The 12263-nt window shown below is 38.3% G+C and overlaps 1 protein-coding gene across 8 annotated transcripts in view; it reads left to right on the top strand.

Moving 5' to 3' along the window:
- LOC104140717 (Golgi membrane protein 1) overlaps positions 1–11004 on the top strand; it is a 41881-nt gene extending 30877 nt beyond the window's left edge. For all 8 annotated transcript variants that reach the window (XM_068928839.1, XM_068928836.1, XM_068928837.1 and 5 more), the window contains exons 7-10: positions 3197–3326; positions 4628–4915; positions 7634–7756; positions 8092–11004. In XM_068928839.1, the coding sequence (XP_068784940.1) occupies positions 3197–3326; positions 4628–4915; positions 7634–7756; positions 8092–8159 (609 nt within the window). In that variant the 3' untranslated portion in view covers positions 8160–11004. The remainder of the gene's footprint in view (positions 1–3196; positions 3327–4627; positions 4916–7633; positions 7757–8091) is intronic.
- Positions 11005–12263: the final 1259 nt, after the last annotated feature.

Genomic DNA, 12263 nt, shown 5'->3' with positions numbered 1-12263 from the left:
TATTCTGTTCTCCTACAAATCCCTTATGTAAAATGATGGAAAAAAGACTACTGAAGTGGGAGAACCAAGGCTAGTCTGAAATACTATATATCATTATTAGAGTCTGCAGCTGCGAGGTTTGTGGTGTTCAGGACAGCTACAAAGTGAATGAGGCATTATGGACAGGAACCACTCGTCATTTATCCTTTTAAAAATAATTGAAAGCTCTTATTGTCTAACTCTAATTTTTTAAAGACACTATCAGATAAATTAGCAAATAAAATGTCCATCATTTGGAGGTGCCTAGGGAAACCCTGTTAAACAAAAGTGTCTTGACTGATATCAAGAAAGAAAATGCTGACCATTTGGGAAGTTTACCTGGGGGAAGGCGTTCTAGAGAGGAGTTCAACATAACTTCTAGTGTTGCTTTGAGGTAGGTGTTTGTTAAAGTAACTTGTACTAACAGGGGGTTCATCTCCCTTGTAGCTCTACTTCTAATTTCAGTTTGGAGGGGGGAAGTCATCCCAGAAGGAAACTGGGGGGTTCAGCTAAAGCTCCTCTCTAGCACATTTTTAGCCTGTTTCAGCAAGTCCCAGAGTTGGAGACAATCCCGGCTCAAAGTGGGCAGTGATTTAAAAGGACGGGTGATAATCTGCCCTGTCCAAGCTATAGATGGGATGGTCCCAGGTGAGATAACCACTAACATAGCTGCAGCCTACATAAATGCTGTCTGGTTGTGTTCCCCAGTACTCAGGACAGTGTTTCTTATGTCAAGTGGTAACTTTCTCACTTGTCTTTTCACACAAGGCTTGCAACTTTGGCTTGTACAAAGACTGAATTATTTATTGTTAGTGCAAGGCGACCTTCTAGACATCTATAAGCCAGAGTTTTTAGCTGAAATAATAGCCTGTTTGCACAGCTCACAGTAGCTGGGCTCCTGTGATTTTTATGTTTTCATGCTGAGTTTGCAAAATATAAATACTTATGTAATGGAAATGTCAGAATTAAAATAAATCAGAGAAAGAAAATGGAGAAGTGATTGGTTAATAAATGCACAGCTTATTCTCACGGCGCTCTCTTTTGTAGAGCAATGTATACCCCTCAGTTGAGGAAAATACGAGGTTTTCATTCAGCTCTTACATGTTCCAATCATTATCTTTTTTATGCAGAAGACAAACCACTTGAACTTAAAAAAATGTCAGCATACACACTGTTAGTTTGACACTGTCATTAAAAATTACCAAGTTAGACATTTAAGATAATGTAAGTCAAGTGTTCTTGCATGTTGTTTAAGAGGTGGTTTCTTGCTATTAAGTGCAAGGTCAGTATTTTTAGAGGAACGCGTGCCCCAGCTTAAAGTGAGAAATAGTCTTATGTTCTTTTTCTGGTTTCTACTGTAGAGAGAGACCTCAAGAGTCTGATCTATTTATAACAAAGACAATTCTTTAAATGTAGCATTTTTATGTATTAATGATTGAAGTGAGATGCAGTTCTTTCAATATCCTTATTCTGAAAAATTAACCAAATATTTTGTGGGAATATATAAGCATGCTTCCCAAGCTTTCCTAAGAGTTAATGTTAGAATATCTGTTGATGTAGAACTGGATGATGTTCACCGAACAAGGTCTTTAGTTCTGCCTGGTTTTGGCTAAGCTTAAACGTTTTCAAAATAACTAAGTAATCATGTCCTACAAATCCTCTACCGCTTTATTTTCTTGGTTATTTAATCATCTTTTTCCACCGACATGTTTGCAAATAATCAGATGAACACTTTTCAGCCTTGTGTTTTATTGACCTGCTCAGAACAATAGGTAGCTACAGTTTATCAACAATCACATTAAATATCATAGAGTCAATGACAAGCTCTTCATACTGCCAGGTTTCCTATTCATTGATACGGTATCAGGTATAAAAATGTTTACATTTCTAAACGTCTCTATATTTGTCCTCTCTCCACATCTGTTGTAAAAAATAGATAGAACAAGCAGTTTCATTACAGTCTGGTTTTTGAGCTGAAGCTTGTATGAGGCCCCAGGCACAATTTCATGTTCTGTGTTTGTGTGATCTGAATTGGCATAGCTATTGGCCAATTAAATGCTAATATGAGTATGAGTTGCACATAAAATGTTAATTACTAAACTGCAGGAGCTTCCAGCTAGTGTGCATCTTAGCCTGCTAATCCTTAAGCAGTTCAAATGGGTCAGAAACAGAGCAGTCTAGTACTAGTGTTTAATACATTCTTAAGTGAGCTGCATCATGTTAAACCAATACTGTTGTCTGTAACTGTTGTTGATTTAAATTTTTTCTTCTCTTAAGCCTGTATTCAACATAATTTTAGTCCAGGTCTGTGCAGCCTTAATTAACTAAAGTCTGATTATGACCAAACTCAGTTTATATGTCTCTGTAGATTGATTGATAGGAGTCAGAAAGGTCACCCTGCGCTGTTAAGAAATATTTTACTATGCTGACTTAATAGACCAGGAACTGTCTTGCATAGGAGGGTAGCCAGCTTTTCTTTATCTCAAACTATGTTATAGATAAAACTTTTGTTTGAAAACATTTAGCCCTGTGTATCATCCATGTTTAATGTCTTAGATAAGGTCTTAGATAAAACTTTGGACAAAAGGCTGTCCCAGGTCTCTGCTCTGTCCTATTAGATTAGTTCTCGCTTCCTCCCATCCCATTCCTTCAAATAATATTGCTGTCATTTATTCCTTGTTTTTTCCAAAGCCCAAGTAAATCAGGATATTTGTAATGCTCATATTTAACACAGAAAATAACAAACTGTGTGTCCGCAGCAGAGTCTGAGTCTGTAAAGTGTTGCTGTGCTAGTTAATGCCATCAGTTTTTATTGCGCTGCTAGACCTGACATGTGAACAGGGCAACACTGGAGAAGTGTGCACTACTACAGTTTTGCGACCCTTGCTTGTTTGTTGCATTCCTGTGAAACACTGACCAAGAAGAACAACTTCACAGTTAGGTGCAGTTAGATGGAAAGGTATTAGAGAAGGTATGTTAAATTCTTCGGATGTATGTAATACACTAGAAACATCACTGCATGCTCGAGATTGTGTGGTACTTCCGTCACCAATAAAGAGTGCAGTTAAAATATTTCTTGAGTGTGTTTACACTTTTTTCCTATTGAATTTTGATATAACTTTCATTACCAAAGGTATATGTTTAGACCAGTGCCTATCGGTGTGTATTCACTTTATAGGTTAACGTTCAACAGCCTGCCTTTAAGCAAGCGGAGTTCCAGCAGGCTGGCTTGGAACAGCAGAAAGCCAACGAAGATGTACCCAGAGTAGTACCTACAGCAAAAAGGACAGACTCTCCTCAGGCTAAAGGTGAGATGGAAATCACTGACATCCTATTAGCGACTTGGGTAGTAAGTCTTGAAATTTGATTGAAAAGTCTTTAAAAATATTTATATACAAGATTAAAATGGAAAAAGTTACACTAGTAGACTGAATTATAATCAATTTTTGCCTGAGCTATGGAGAGATGTAATTAATACCTGTTCAAGCTTTTTTATGACCAGCATTGCTACTGGTTCAGTCATGTGATGCAACTGACATGTATTGCATGTAAAGGAAAAGAAAAATATTTACAAGTCTGTAATCATATCCCTGATGTACTATGGAGAAAATGTTTTGCCTTTGGAAGCAAAGGTTTTTAAGAACACTTAAAATTTGCTTGTTTAATAAGTCTGACACGCCTATCGCCCTAGCCATCCATAAGGGGTATCTGAAAGTTGGGCTTTACACAAACACACGTTCCTGCCTTCCATATGTTGTCACTGGGTAAAATGTAAGTAAGGGAAATGATATGCAGGAAGTCAGATTAGATCACCTAATGGTTGCTCTTGGCATTAAACTCTGAGAAGCTATTAATTTGAATGGCTGGCTGCTACTGCCTCAGTCTTGCATAATACTGTGTGTGTTAGAAATTCAGTTTCCTCTTTAATTACTCTAACCTGCTATCTCAAATTACAATCTTCGGAGTACTGCAGCTCTCATTTTAGAAAGCTAACAATTCAAGACGACATCTCTGTATAGTTTCTTTAGGCAAATTGTATCCAGATGTTATTTAGTCAAAAATACAGATACACAGGAGAGAAGATGTGGTAATGTCTGCTGAGAGCAATAGGCTTCCTGCACTGCATCTCCATATTTAAAAATAAAAACAGCTTTGCTTTACTTGCAAAATCTCCATGTGACTGCTTTGTTCTAAGCTATTTCTGAACACCAAATCAGTTTTATTGTTGATAATGAAATGCAACACATACAGAAACCTCTTTTTGCATACCTCTAAGGCTGTGATAGCAGATACTTAAATGGAACATCACAGTTTTGTATTTAAATGGTTCTGCTTCACTTGCCCAATTTATTAACTGTACCTATGAAAATTTTAAGTAGCTAGAAGTGTGAATCTGTTAATATTGAACAAAACCACAGTAAACTTTACCAATCTTGTTCTGTAGCTGTCCCTACTGTGAAAACAGGGGATGACTTCTGTCTCTTTCTCTTTGGAATTGATGGAGTTGAAAGAGGGTCCTTCAGAGGAAAAACGGGTATTGAATGAGCAGGATTTGCTGCCACTAAAAGGTGTTATGTTTTGTACTCAAAGTGATTTTTATTGTTTATAGAAAGAATAAATGGACTTGTTGCCATCAGAAAACAGGAACCTAAAGCAGAGGAGGAGAGGCTTTTTAGTGAACTGAAACACCCACAGGATTCACTCAAGGTTTCCACAGACCCTAAGGAGATGCCACCTGCACTAGAGAAAGGACTGAATCCATACGAAGATGCAAAACATGTGGCTGGGCAAGTGCCTGTAAAGTCAGCAGTGGAGCAGGCTGCCAATCAGGAGGTGGAGCGGGAGCATCTCTTAAATTACGACGCTCGGCAGGATGACCTGCGCCCTGGAACAGATGGTTGGTAGCGCGTTACATGTCCTTAAGGACGGCAGAGAGACTGAAGGGTAGAATAGGGCAGGATTTCTAAGATGGTAATACTAGCTGGTCAGATGTAGTATGAGCTTTCATAAAGAATAGCATGAAATGTAAAGGTTAGTCAATCCCTAGCACCCTTCCACAGCCAGTGGGTGAAGATGGAGGCTTCTGTTTGTGCACTGCAGAGCTCTAAGGTTGGAGTCTTGTTCTGCATCCACATAGCTGCCTTATTCTGTCTCTCTAGTGACTGTACAGGGCGCTTGGGGAAAATCAGCCTCCGAAACTTTTTGATTTCAAGGCTTTATAAGAATATAGTATATGCATTTGAAAATGAATATGATGAGACATTATTCATCAGGAGCATTAACGAGTAGAGAAGAACTGCATACTAGCATTTTGCATAGTCTTTTTATAGTGATGACGTGTCAGTGTTAACTACCTCTGTTTCAAAATATACTAGCATGGGGAAAAAAGGGCCAGCTCTACAGAAGACTTTAGGTATCCAAAGTCTATTATAGTGAGCCTGGAAGACTGCTGCAGATCAGAGGTTGCAAGTAAAGGTGCCAGTTTTTGGCCTCCAGTAAGTTGGCGGGTGCCCCCCAAACCGCCCGCCCGTCTTCACAACGCTGAACAGCACAGTATTGATGTAATGCCTAAACCTGAGCAGAATCTAGACAGCCGTCTGTCTGTCTGTCTTGAGGAACTCAAGTCTCAGGTGTGCTGCAAGAGGACTTAAATTCATGCATGCAGAATGATGCTCCTAGGACCAGGGTATCAGCTACTCTTTCACTCTTTAAAAAGAGAGTGATGTTTTCTTACACACACACACACACACAGCTGGAGAAGTTCACAGCGCTCATGCAGGCTCAGTTCCTTCCTTTTCCTTAGGTCATTGAAGCCTATGTCTCGTTATCTTCTGATAGACTATTCCACGTACCTTGCTACCAGCTCTTCTGAATGGGGACACCTTTCACCCTTCCTAGCATAACGTCAGGTTGAGTCAGTGGACCAGAGAAGGCAAAGGGAAGCCTTGTGGCAGTCAGAGTAGGGATTGATGCCTGCAGGGAACACCGTTTATGCTTTTTAATCCAGTGAATGCTTTCATGTAATCATGAGTAATGATGTTAATAGAGTTGATAATTTAGCAGGGATAAGTAATCTCATCTGCATGCTAAAGTAGTATTCTTGCAGCTGCCCCAAATAGATGCCAGCCAGAGCAAACTGTTCTCTGAAGATATTTGACTACATAAGCTATCCACGCTGCTTGTTTTAGCCAGAATAACAGAAGAACTAGGTACTAAAATCTTGCAACAGTACAGGAAAAAATTCTACTATCCAAGTTGCTGTGAGCTAAAAGATTAGCAAGATGTTCTTCAGGTTCCATTGTTCAAAAAAAAAAATACCATAGGCTTACTTACTGCATAGGCTTATTACCGTCTATCTTCTTGATAGTCTTCTTGATAAACTTGATGGATAGGATAGCATTTTTGGAATACATCACACAGAATAGATCTTGAAGCAAGAATTATGTGTTTGAGCCCATGAGACAGAGTTTTAGAAATATCAGGACATCAGCTGATTTTCAAGTCTAAACTGAGACTTTTGTATATATTGGGAGTAAGTAAACTGTTCTGTACTTGAATATGGCAACACAGCATTTCTGTCAGCTACACAAAAGTTTCTAGAATTTAGGATTCCTAGAATTCCTGAAACAGATTGCTGGTTTCAGGTGGCAGCAAGGTAGAGAAAGATTTATTTCATATTCTCTGAGCATCTCTTTCAATTAAAGCTTCCTTTGAAGCTTGAGACCTTTAAGTGTACTGCTGTAAAAGTCTATTTGAAATGGTGGTCTGAACATGAACAATATATAAGACTGTATATTTTCAGGCCCATTTTAAAGCCACTTGCTATCTAGAGGGTTCAGCTTTTCTTTCTCCTTGAGAACGAGAGACTCATGTCTCTCTTAACTAGGGTATGCTCACTCTTAGTGCTGTTACAGTTTTTTCTGGCTGGCTACCTATAAAATAAAGATGGGAGGCTGGGGAGCAGAAGGAAAATTTCCATTTACTTTTGAGCTCTCCATATCTAAAGGAGATAGATCTTTCCAATCTAAAGGAAGTAGTCAAGAAAAGTTGTTGAAGATGAATCTGTTTGGAGTGGGATGAGTAATGACTGGGTAAAGGAAATCTCCTTTATAGAAAAACATTGTTTCAAGCTGACACATGCAAAAATATTCTTCTTAAGCTACTGTCGCAGCTTTCTACTTGATGGACAAATTAAAACAAGAAGTGAGGAATCTGAGATCTCTTACTGATGGAGCTCATACATTTAAAAGGAACACTGTCATCAAGTATTCAGTATCTGCTTCGGTTTTTAGTCTTTCTTAGACTGTCACATAATGTATTCTCTAGTTGTTTAATGTTTTTCCTTTCTGTCCTTCTGAGAGCTGACTGACTTTTATTACACTTTCCAAATCCCAGAAGATTGTCTCTGTTCTCTAGCTCTTTATACAAGATTTACAGCAAAAGCTGTTCTAAAATTTAATAGTTTGAAAGAAAAAATAATATGAAAACCCAATCTTTTAATGGCAGTTCATTCAACTGCAAAATAAATTCTGTGGTAGATTGTTATAGGAACTGTTTCTTGTGCAGATGGTGTTTTGGTGTAGCATAAAACTAATTAATTTAAGTGTTTTTCCAGACAAACAGGGACATGAAGCACTGAACCAGGACAAAGATGTTGACTACAATTTAGATGAGAACGAAGCTGAATCTGAAACGGACAAGCAAGCAGCGCTTGCAGGAATTGAAAATCACTTGCCTGGTAAAAAGGAAAAAAAAAAAAATTGTTTTACCTCAAGTAACACAGGCTAAAAATTAAGATATTTTAAATCGTGTCCTGTAGCAGATGTAGCTGGCTAATTTCTGTATGAACTTTCCCCAATTTCAATAGTGTGACTGATTTTCTCTATAGCATCAGTGAAGCTACTTTTAACATGCACTGGAGGGGGGGCAGGGGGAAGGGTATCTGTAGCTTTACTGTACCGTTCAGTATTAGTAGCCCTCTCAGAGTTGCTCTTGCTGTGCTGTTTTCTAGATGACGAACTGTCTTTTAGCTTTTAGAGAGATTTATGTACTGTTTCCTTTTTCTCTAATTAGTTCAAAACCATGAAGACAATATGAAGAACCACTTATTTGATCAAGTAGAAGAACGACAGAAGTTGTGAACAAGGGAGGTTCACGATGACTTGATCACCTCTTCATATAAATGCAGCAGTGATGACAGCCAAGTGATTTGAGAACATTTCGATTATCTTCTCAAGGCTTTAACAAGGACACAAATGAAGTAGTTTTTTGTTGTGAAGTTTTAGTACTATTTCAGTGGTGAAAAACATTATCTTAAATCTCTGGAGGCTTGTTTCAAAGCAGCCTGACCTCTATAATGACTCTTCCTTCCTCCTGATTATAAAACTGAAACTAACTAGCAATAACTGTAGTAACTTTGAAGTCAACTACCTTGTACAATCATTCAACAATAACCATTTGTGTGGATTGGTGGTAGGTGGCAAAGAGTCCTCTGCTAAGGACATCTCTCTGCCTTGATCGATGCAGTAGAGAGATCTCCAACCTAGGAGGTTAGAAGATAAGCTCCTAAGAGGAGCTTAAGCTAACTTACCTTGACAAAACATGTGAAGAAGGAAATAACTGGCCCATGCTAAAGTAAGTCTACTCTCATGCCAGTTCTGGAACTTTCTATACTGCAATGTAGCTGGATAGTTTCTTGGGCCTCACAGACTAAATCTGTGAGCTTACGAGGGCTGTACCAGGACTGAATCATTGTCCTCGTTGATTTCTTAGCTTTTAGGTATTAAAAAAAAAAAAATCCTGAAAACAGTATCTTCTTCTCTGAGAGATTAGCCTAGTTTTACATGAAAGTTTTTTGAAAGCAGTGTTGGACTCCTCTTCACAAGATCAGTAGTACAGGATGGATCAGTTCTCACTAACTTGCACAACTTCAGAGTGTAAAAATTCTGACACGCTCACTCCTGAACTTTTGATGGTAGATGCCTTGTGAAATGGTGTGCTACATCTGCCTTTTACTCCACCCAGGCAGTATCTTCTGCTAAAAAGTAGAAAGGCAAATGCTTAGCATACTGAATTGTTCAAAGCAAATAAACTGTTGGACTCTTGAAGAACGTAAACCAGACTATGCATTTAACAGACATTTCAGTGTCTCCCACAGGGGAAGCTGTAGCTATTGTGAAGTGCTGTATTATGCACAATGTAGCAGTTGCTCATGTTTTCTAGTCTTAGTCTTCTGCAACTTGTTGAATGTAAACTAGAAACTAGTTTACTTGAGATAAACTAGAAATACCCTCTGCTACCATTAAGACACTCTTTAAGAACCAGAAGTGCTTGCCTTCAGTGAGGCATCTGCTACAATTAGGGATTTTTGAAGCACCGTGGTCCGTTCGTAAGTAAGTTAAATCCTTTTAAGAGAGAGTTTCTGTAGGAGCAAGTTTATCCCTGCTGTTTCTCAGCTGTTTGTTAGTTTTGGTCAGAGTTCACCTGTAAACCCTCAGTACAGAAGACTGTGGGGAGTTGGCTCCTGGTACTTGGTGCTGCTGGCAGCTGTACGCATGCCATAGTCTGGCAGGTTACTGTGCAAAAAGAAGCCGAGTCACAACTGCATTTTGTGCAGCCAGCTGTTTTAAATATTGTATTTGTGTCTGTTCTTCTTGTGTTTAGAATCATCTTTGTGCGTATAACCAACCTACACAGCACAGCATGAGAGAAGACAGGCATGGCTAACTTCCCAACAAACAATTTCATTTAAGAAAACATAAATTTGTCATGGCTTTCTTTTAATGCACTTTATTTTATGATGACTTATGTATCACTGTGCATCATTCTTCTAGTATACCAGTTTACAACTCCTGTATCTGGGTATGTGTGCAAGTGGAGGAAAGAGTAGTAGCTGTAATAGAGTAAAAAACAAGGCTCAGGTTAAACATTACCTATTATGCCTAAATTCAGAAACAGTTGTTCATCACTGACAGATTGTCAAGTTTAATGTTAATTTGTTCAAAGAGAAGCATTGACCTCCATTACTACATTTATCTTGGTTACTGTGTTTTTGACTTTTAAAGCCAGATTGAACTGTGCTGGGCTAACTACAGTCATTATAGCAGGGAAACTATGTTTTTTAAGGAAGGGATATGAGCATCTTTTCTTACAAAGACAGGTGATGAGAAAGCTGAGATGTTTCTGTTTTGCTGAATTTTTTGTTTTAAGTAATTTTTCTGCAAACAAAGGTACATCTTAACATCAAAATGTTTACACAGATTCAGAGTTAAATGGGCATTAATTTAGGACTTAATCTCTAAACTATTAGCTGAGGTAAAATAAATCTGAAATTTAATAGTGATTGTTAGAATGTATATTCTTTAACAGAATGAATTCTACAGTGAAACACTGTATTCAAGGTGAATGAATGGGCCTTAACTTTAAACTGGTAAAATCCTGGAGGCGGGGAGAAAAAAAAACTTAAGGTAATTAATACATTACAAAGGAATTCTTCTAAAACAAATTTTATTGGCTATACTTCTGTACAGTATCCAAACTTACTGTGATCCCTTCTAGCCAGTTAGATGGTGTCCTCTCCATAACAAAGACTCCCTTGTTCAAAGCACAGTTGTTTTACCTCTTTACGTTAGATGTATGAAAGCCTGTGTAAAAGCAATGTTCAAAAGCATAAAGGAATACAGTCTTTTCAGTGGCTTCAAGTGCTACAGGAATATAATTACGGTGGTGGAATATTAGTAGACAAGGGGCCGCTTTCTCTACTATATAGAATTTTAGACCTAAAGGACTTTTAGTTGAACAAAACAGGAGATTCACTCAGAGCTGTGGTTTACATAACGTTGTCTATCATTAAAGTTTGTACTTGCATGAGGGAGGGAAAGCTTCTTGACTAATCATCTTGGGATTAAATTAACACTGTTTTTTAAAAACAAATCCTAATCCATTTTAGATGAGCATTTTAAAATAAAAATAATCTTCTCTACTGTGTATTACCTTGTTTTGTACAGTTGATCCACTTTCAATGTTAATCAAAATGGGAAAGAGATGCACTTTGGTTTTATTAGTTCTCTAAATGTGGTACGATGTGAAATTCAATTTTTCTGTTACTTGCTCTTTTGGAGAAATACAGAACGCTATCCTTGAGCCACTGGGATGTAGTTCAAGATTCTGAAGAGAGGAAAAATTTTTATGATAGCTCATGAGAAGATAGTAAGTAAGTAAGTGAGATGAATTCTCGGTGACCTGCACTAGTGTCTGTTCACCATCTTTTCAACTATATTTTCCAGTATTTTTACTCCTATGGCAATGATGTAAGTGCATTCAAGGGCATGAATCAAGATGGTAAGGCAAACATGTAAAATGGTATGCAGCCTCCTAGCAGAGAAATAAGAAAAAAGTGCAACTTGCAGGCAGTGCTACAAGAAGCTTATTCTAGAAGCTACAAGTTGTTGGCGGTCAAATGAGGTGTTCTGCTTCAGGGATTCTTCTCAGCTTTCCTGCTTTAGCAGTGCTGCTGTGTAGGTGATGGAGTTAAAGTGGTATTACTCCATGTTGCAAATAAATATATATTAAGAGGAACATGAGCAAGTGTCCTGCGTGGTCAAAAGGGAATTATAAGCTTATCCCTATGGAGGAGGCCATTCTGCACTGAAATAAAGAGTTGTCCCTTTCAACAGGGTCAGACACGGAGGCCTTGGTTTAAGGTGTCAGGCAAGACTAGGCAGTATGCTTCATCAAGGAGCACATCAGGTTTTTAATGTTATTTTGTCCTCTTGTAGTAGCAAATTGGTCAACACAAGAGCCTACCCTGTGTTATTTCAGAACTGGAAGGAAGAACCATCTTCACTGAAGGAAAGGGGGAGCCTAATTCCTACCCCATTTGGTACTTCTATGATTGCAGAAAAGCAGGTGAAGCAGGTCATGGGATTCCAGCTGCAGTACTGCAGCCAAATCAAGAGAATGCTGGTCATACAACAGCTTGCTGAGAATGCAACAAACTGAAAGGAGGAACTGCTAATGGCAAAGGTACACAAGGATTAGAAAGAATAAAGTTGAAGAGTAGTTAGAATACACTCCTAGCGTCTTGCATTCCTGTGTTGCTGAGACCTGTTCTAGCGTTAACTGTGCACATAGTCTAGTGCCATGCAGAATTAAGACAAAGGAACAAGGTACAACCAGGAATAACTCATTCTCCCTTTCTTGCTGTCCTCAAGGACATATCTCCATTCAAGACAACTGATTTCAGT

This window comes from Struthio camelus, chromosome Z, assembly GCF_040807025.1.
Source record: "Struthio camelus isolate bStrCam1 chromosome Z, bStrCam1.hap1, whole genome shotgun sequence".
NCBI lineage: Eukaryota > Metazoa > Chordata > Aves > Struthioniformes > Struthionidae > Struthio > Struthio camelus.
The sequence above is the reverse complement of the archived record's forward strand: the minus strand, read 5'-3'. Positions and strand labels throughout refer to the sequence as shown.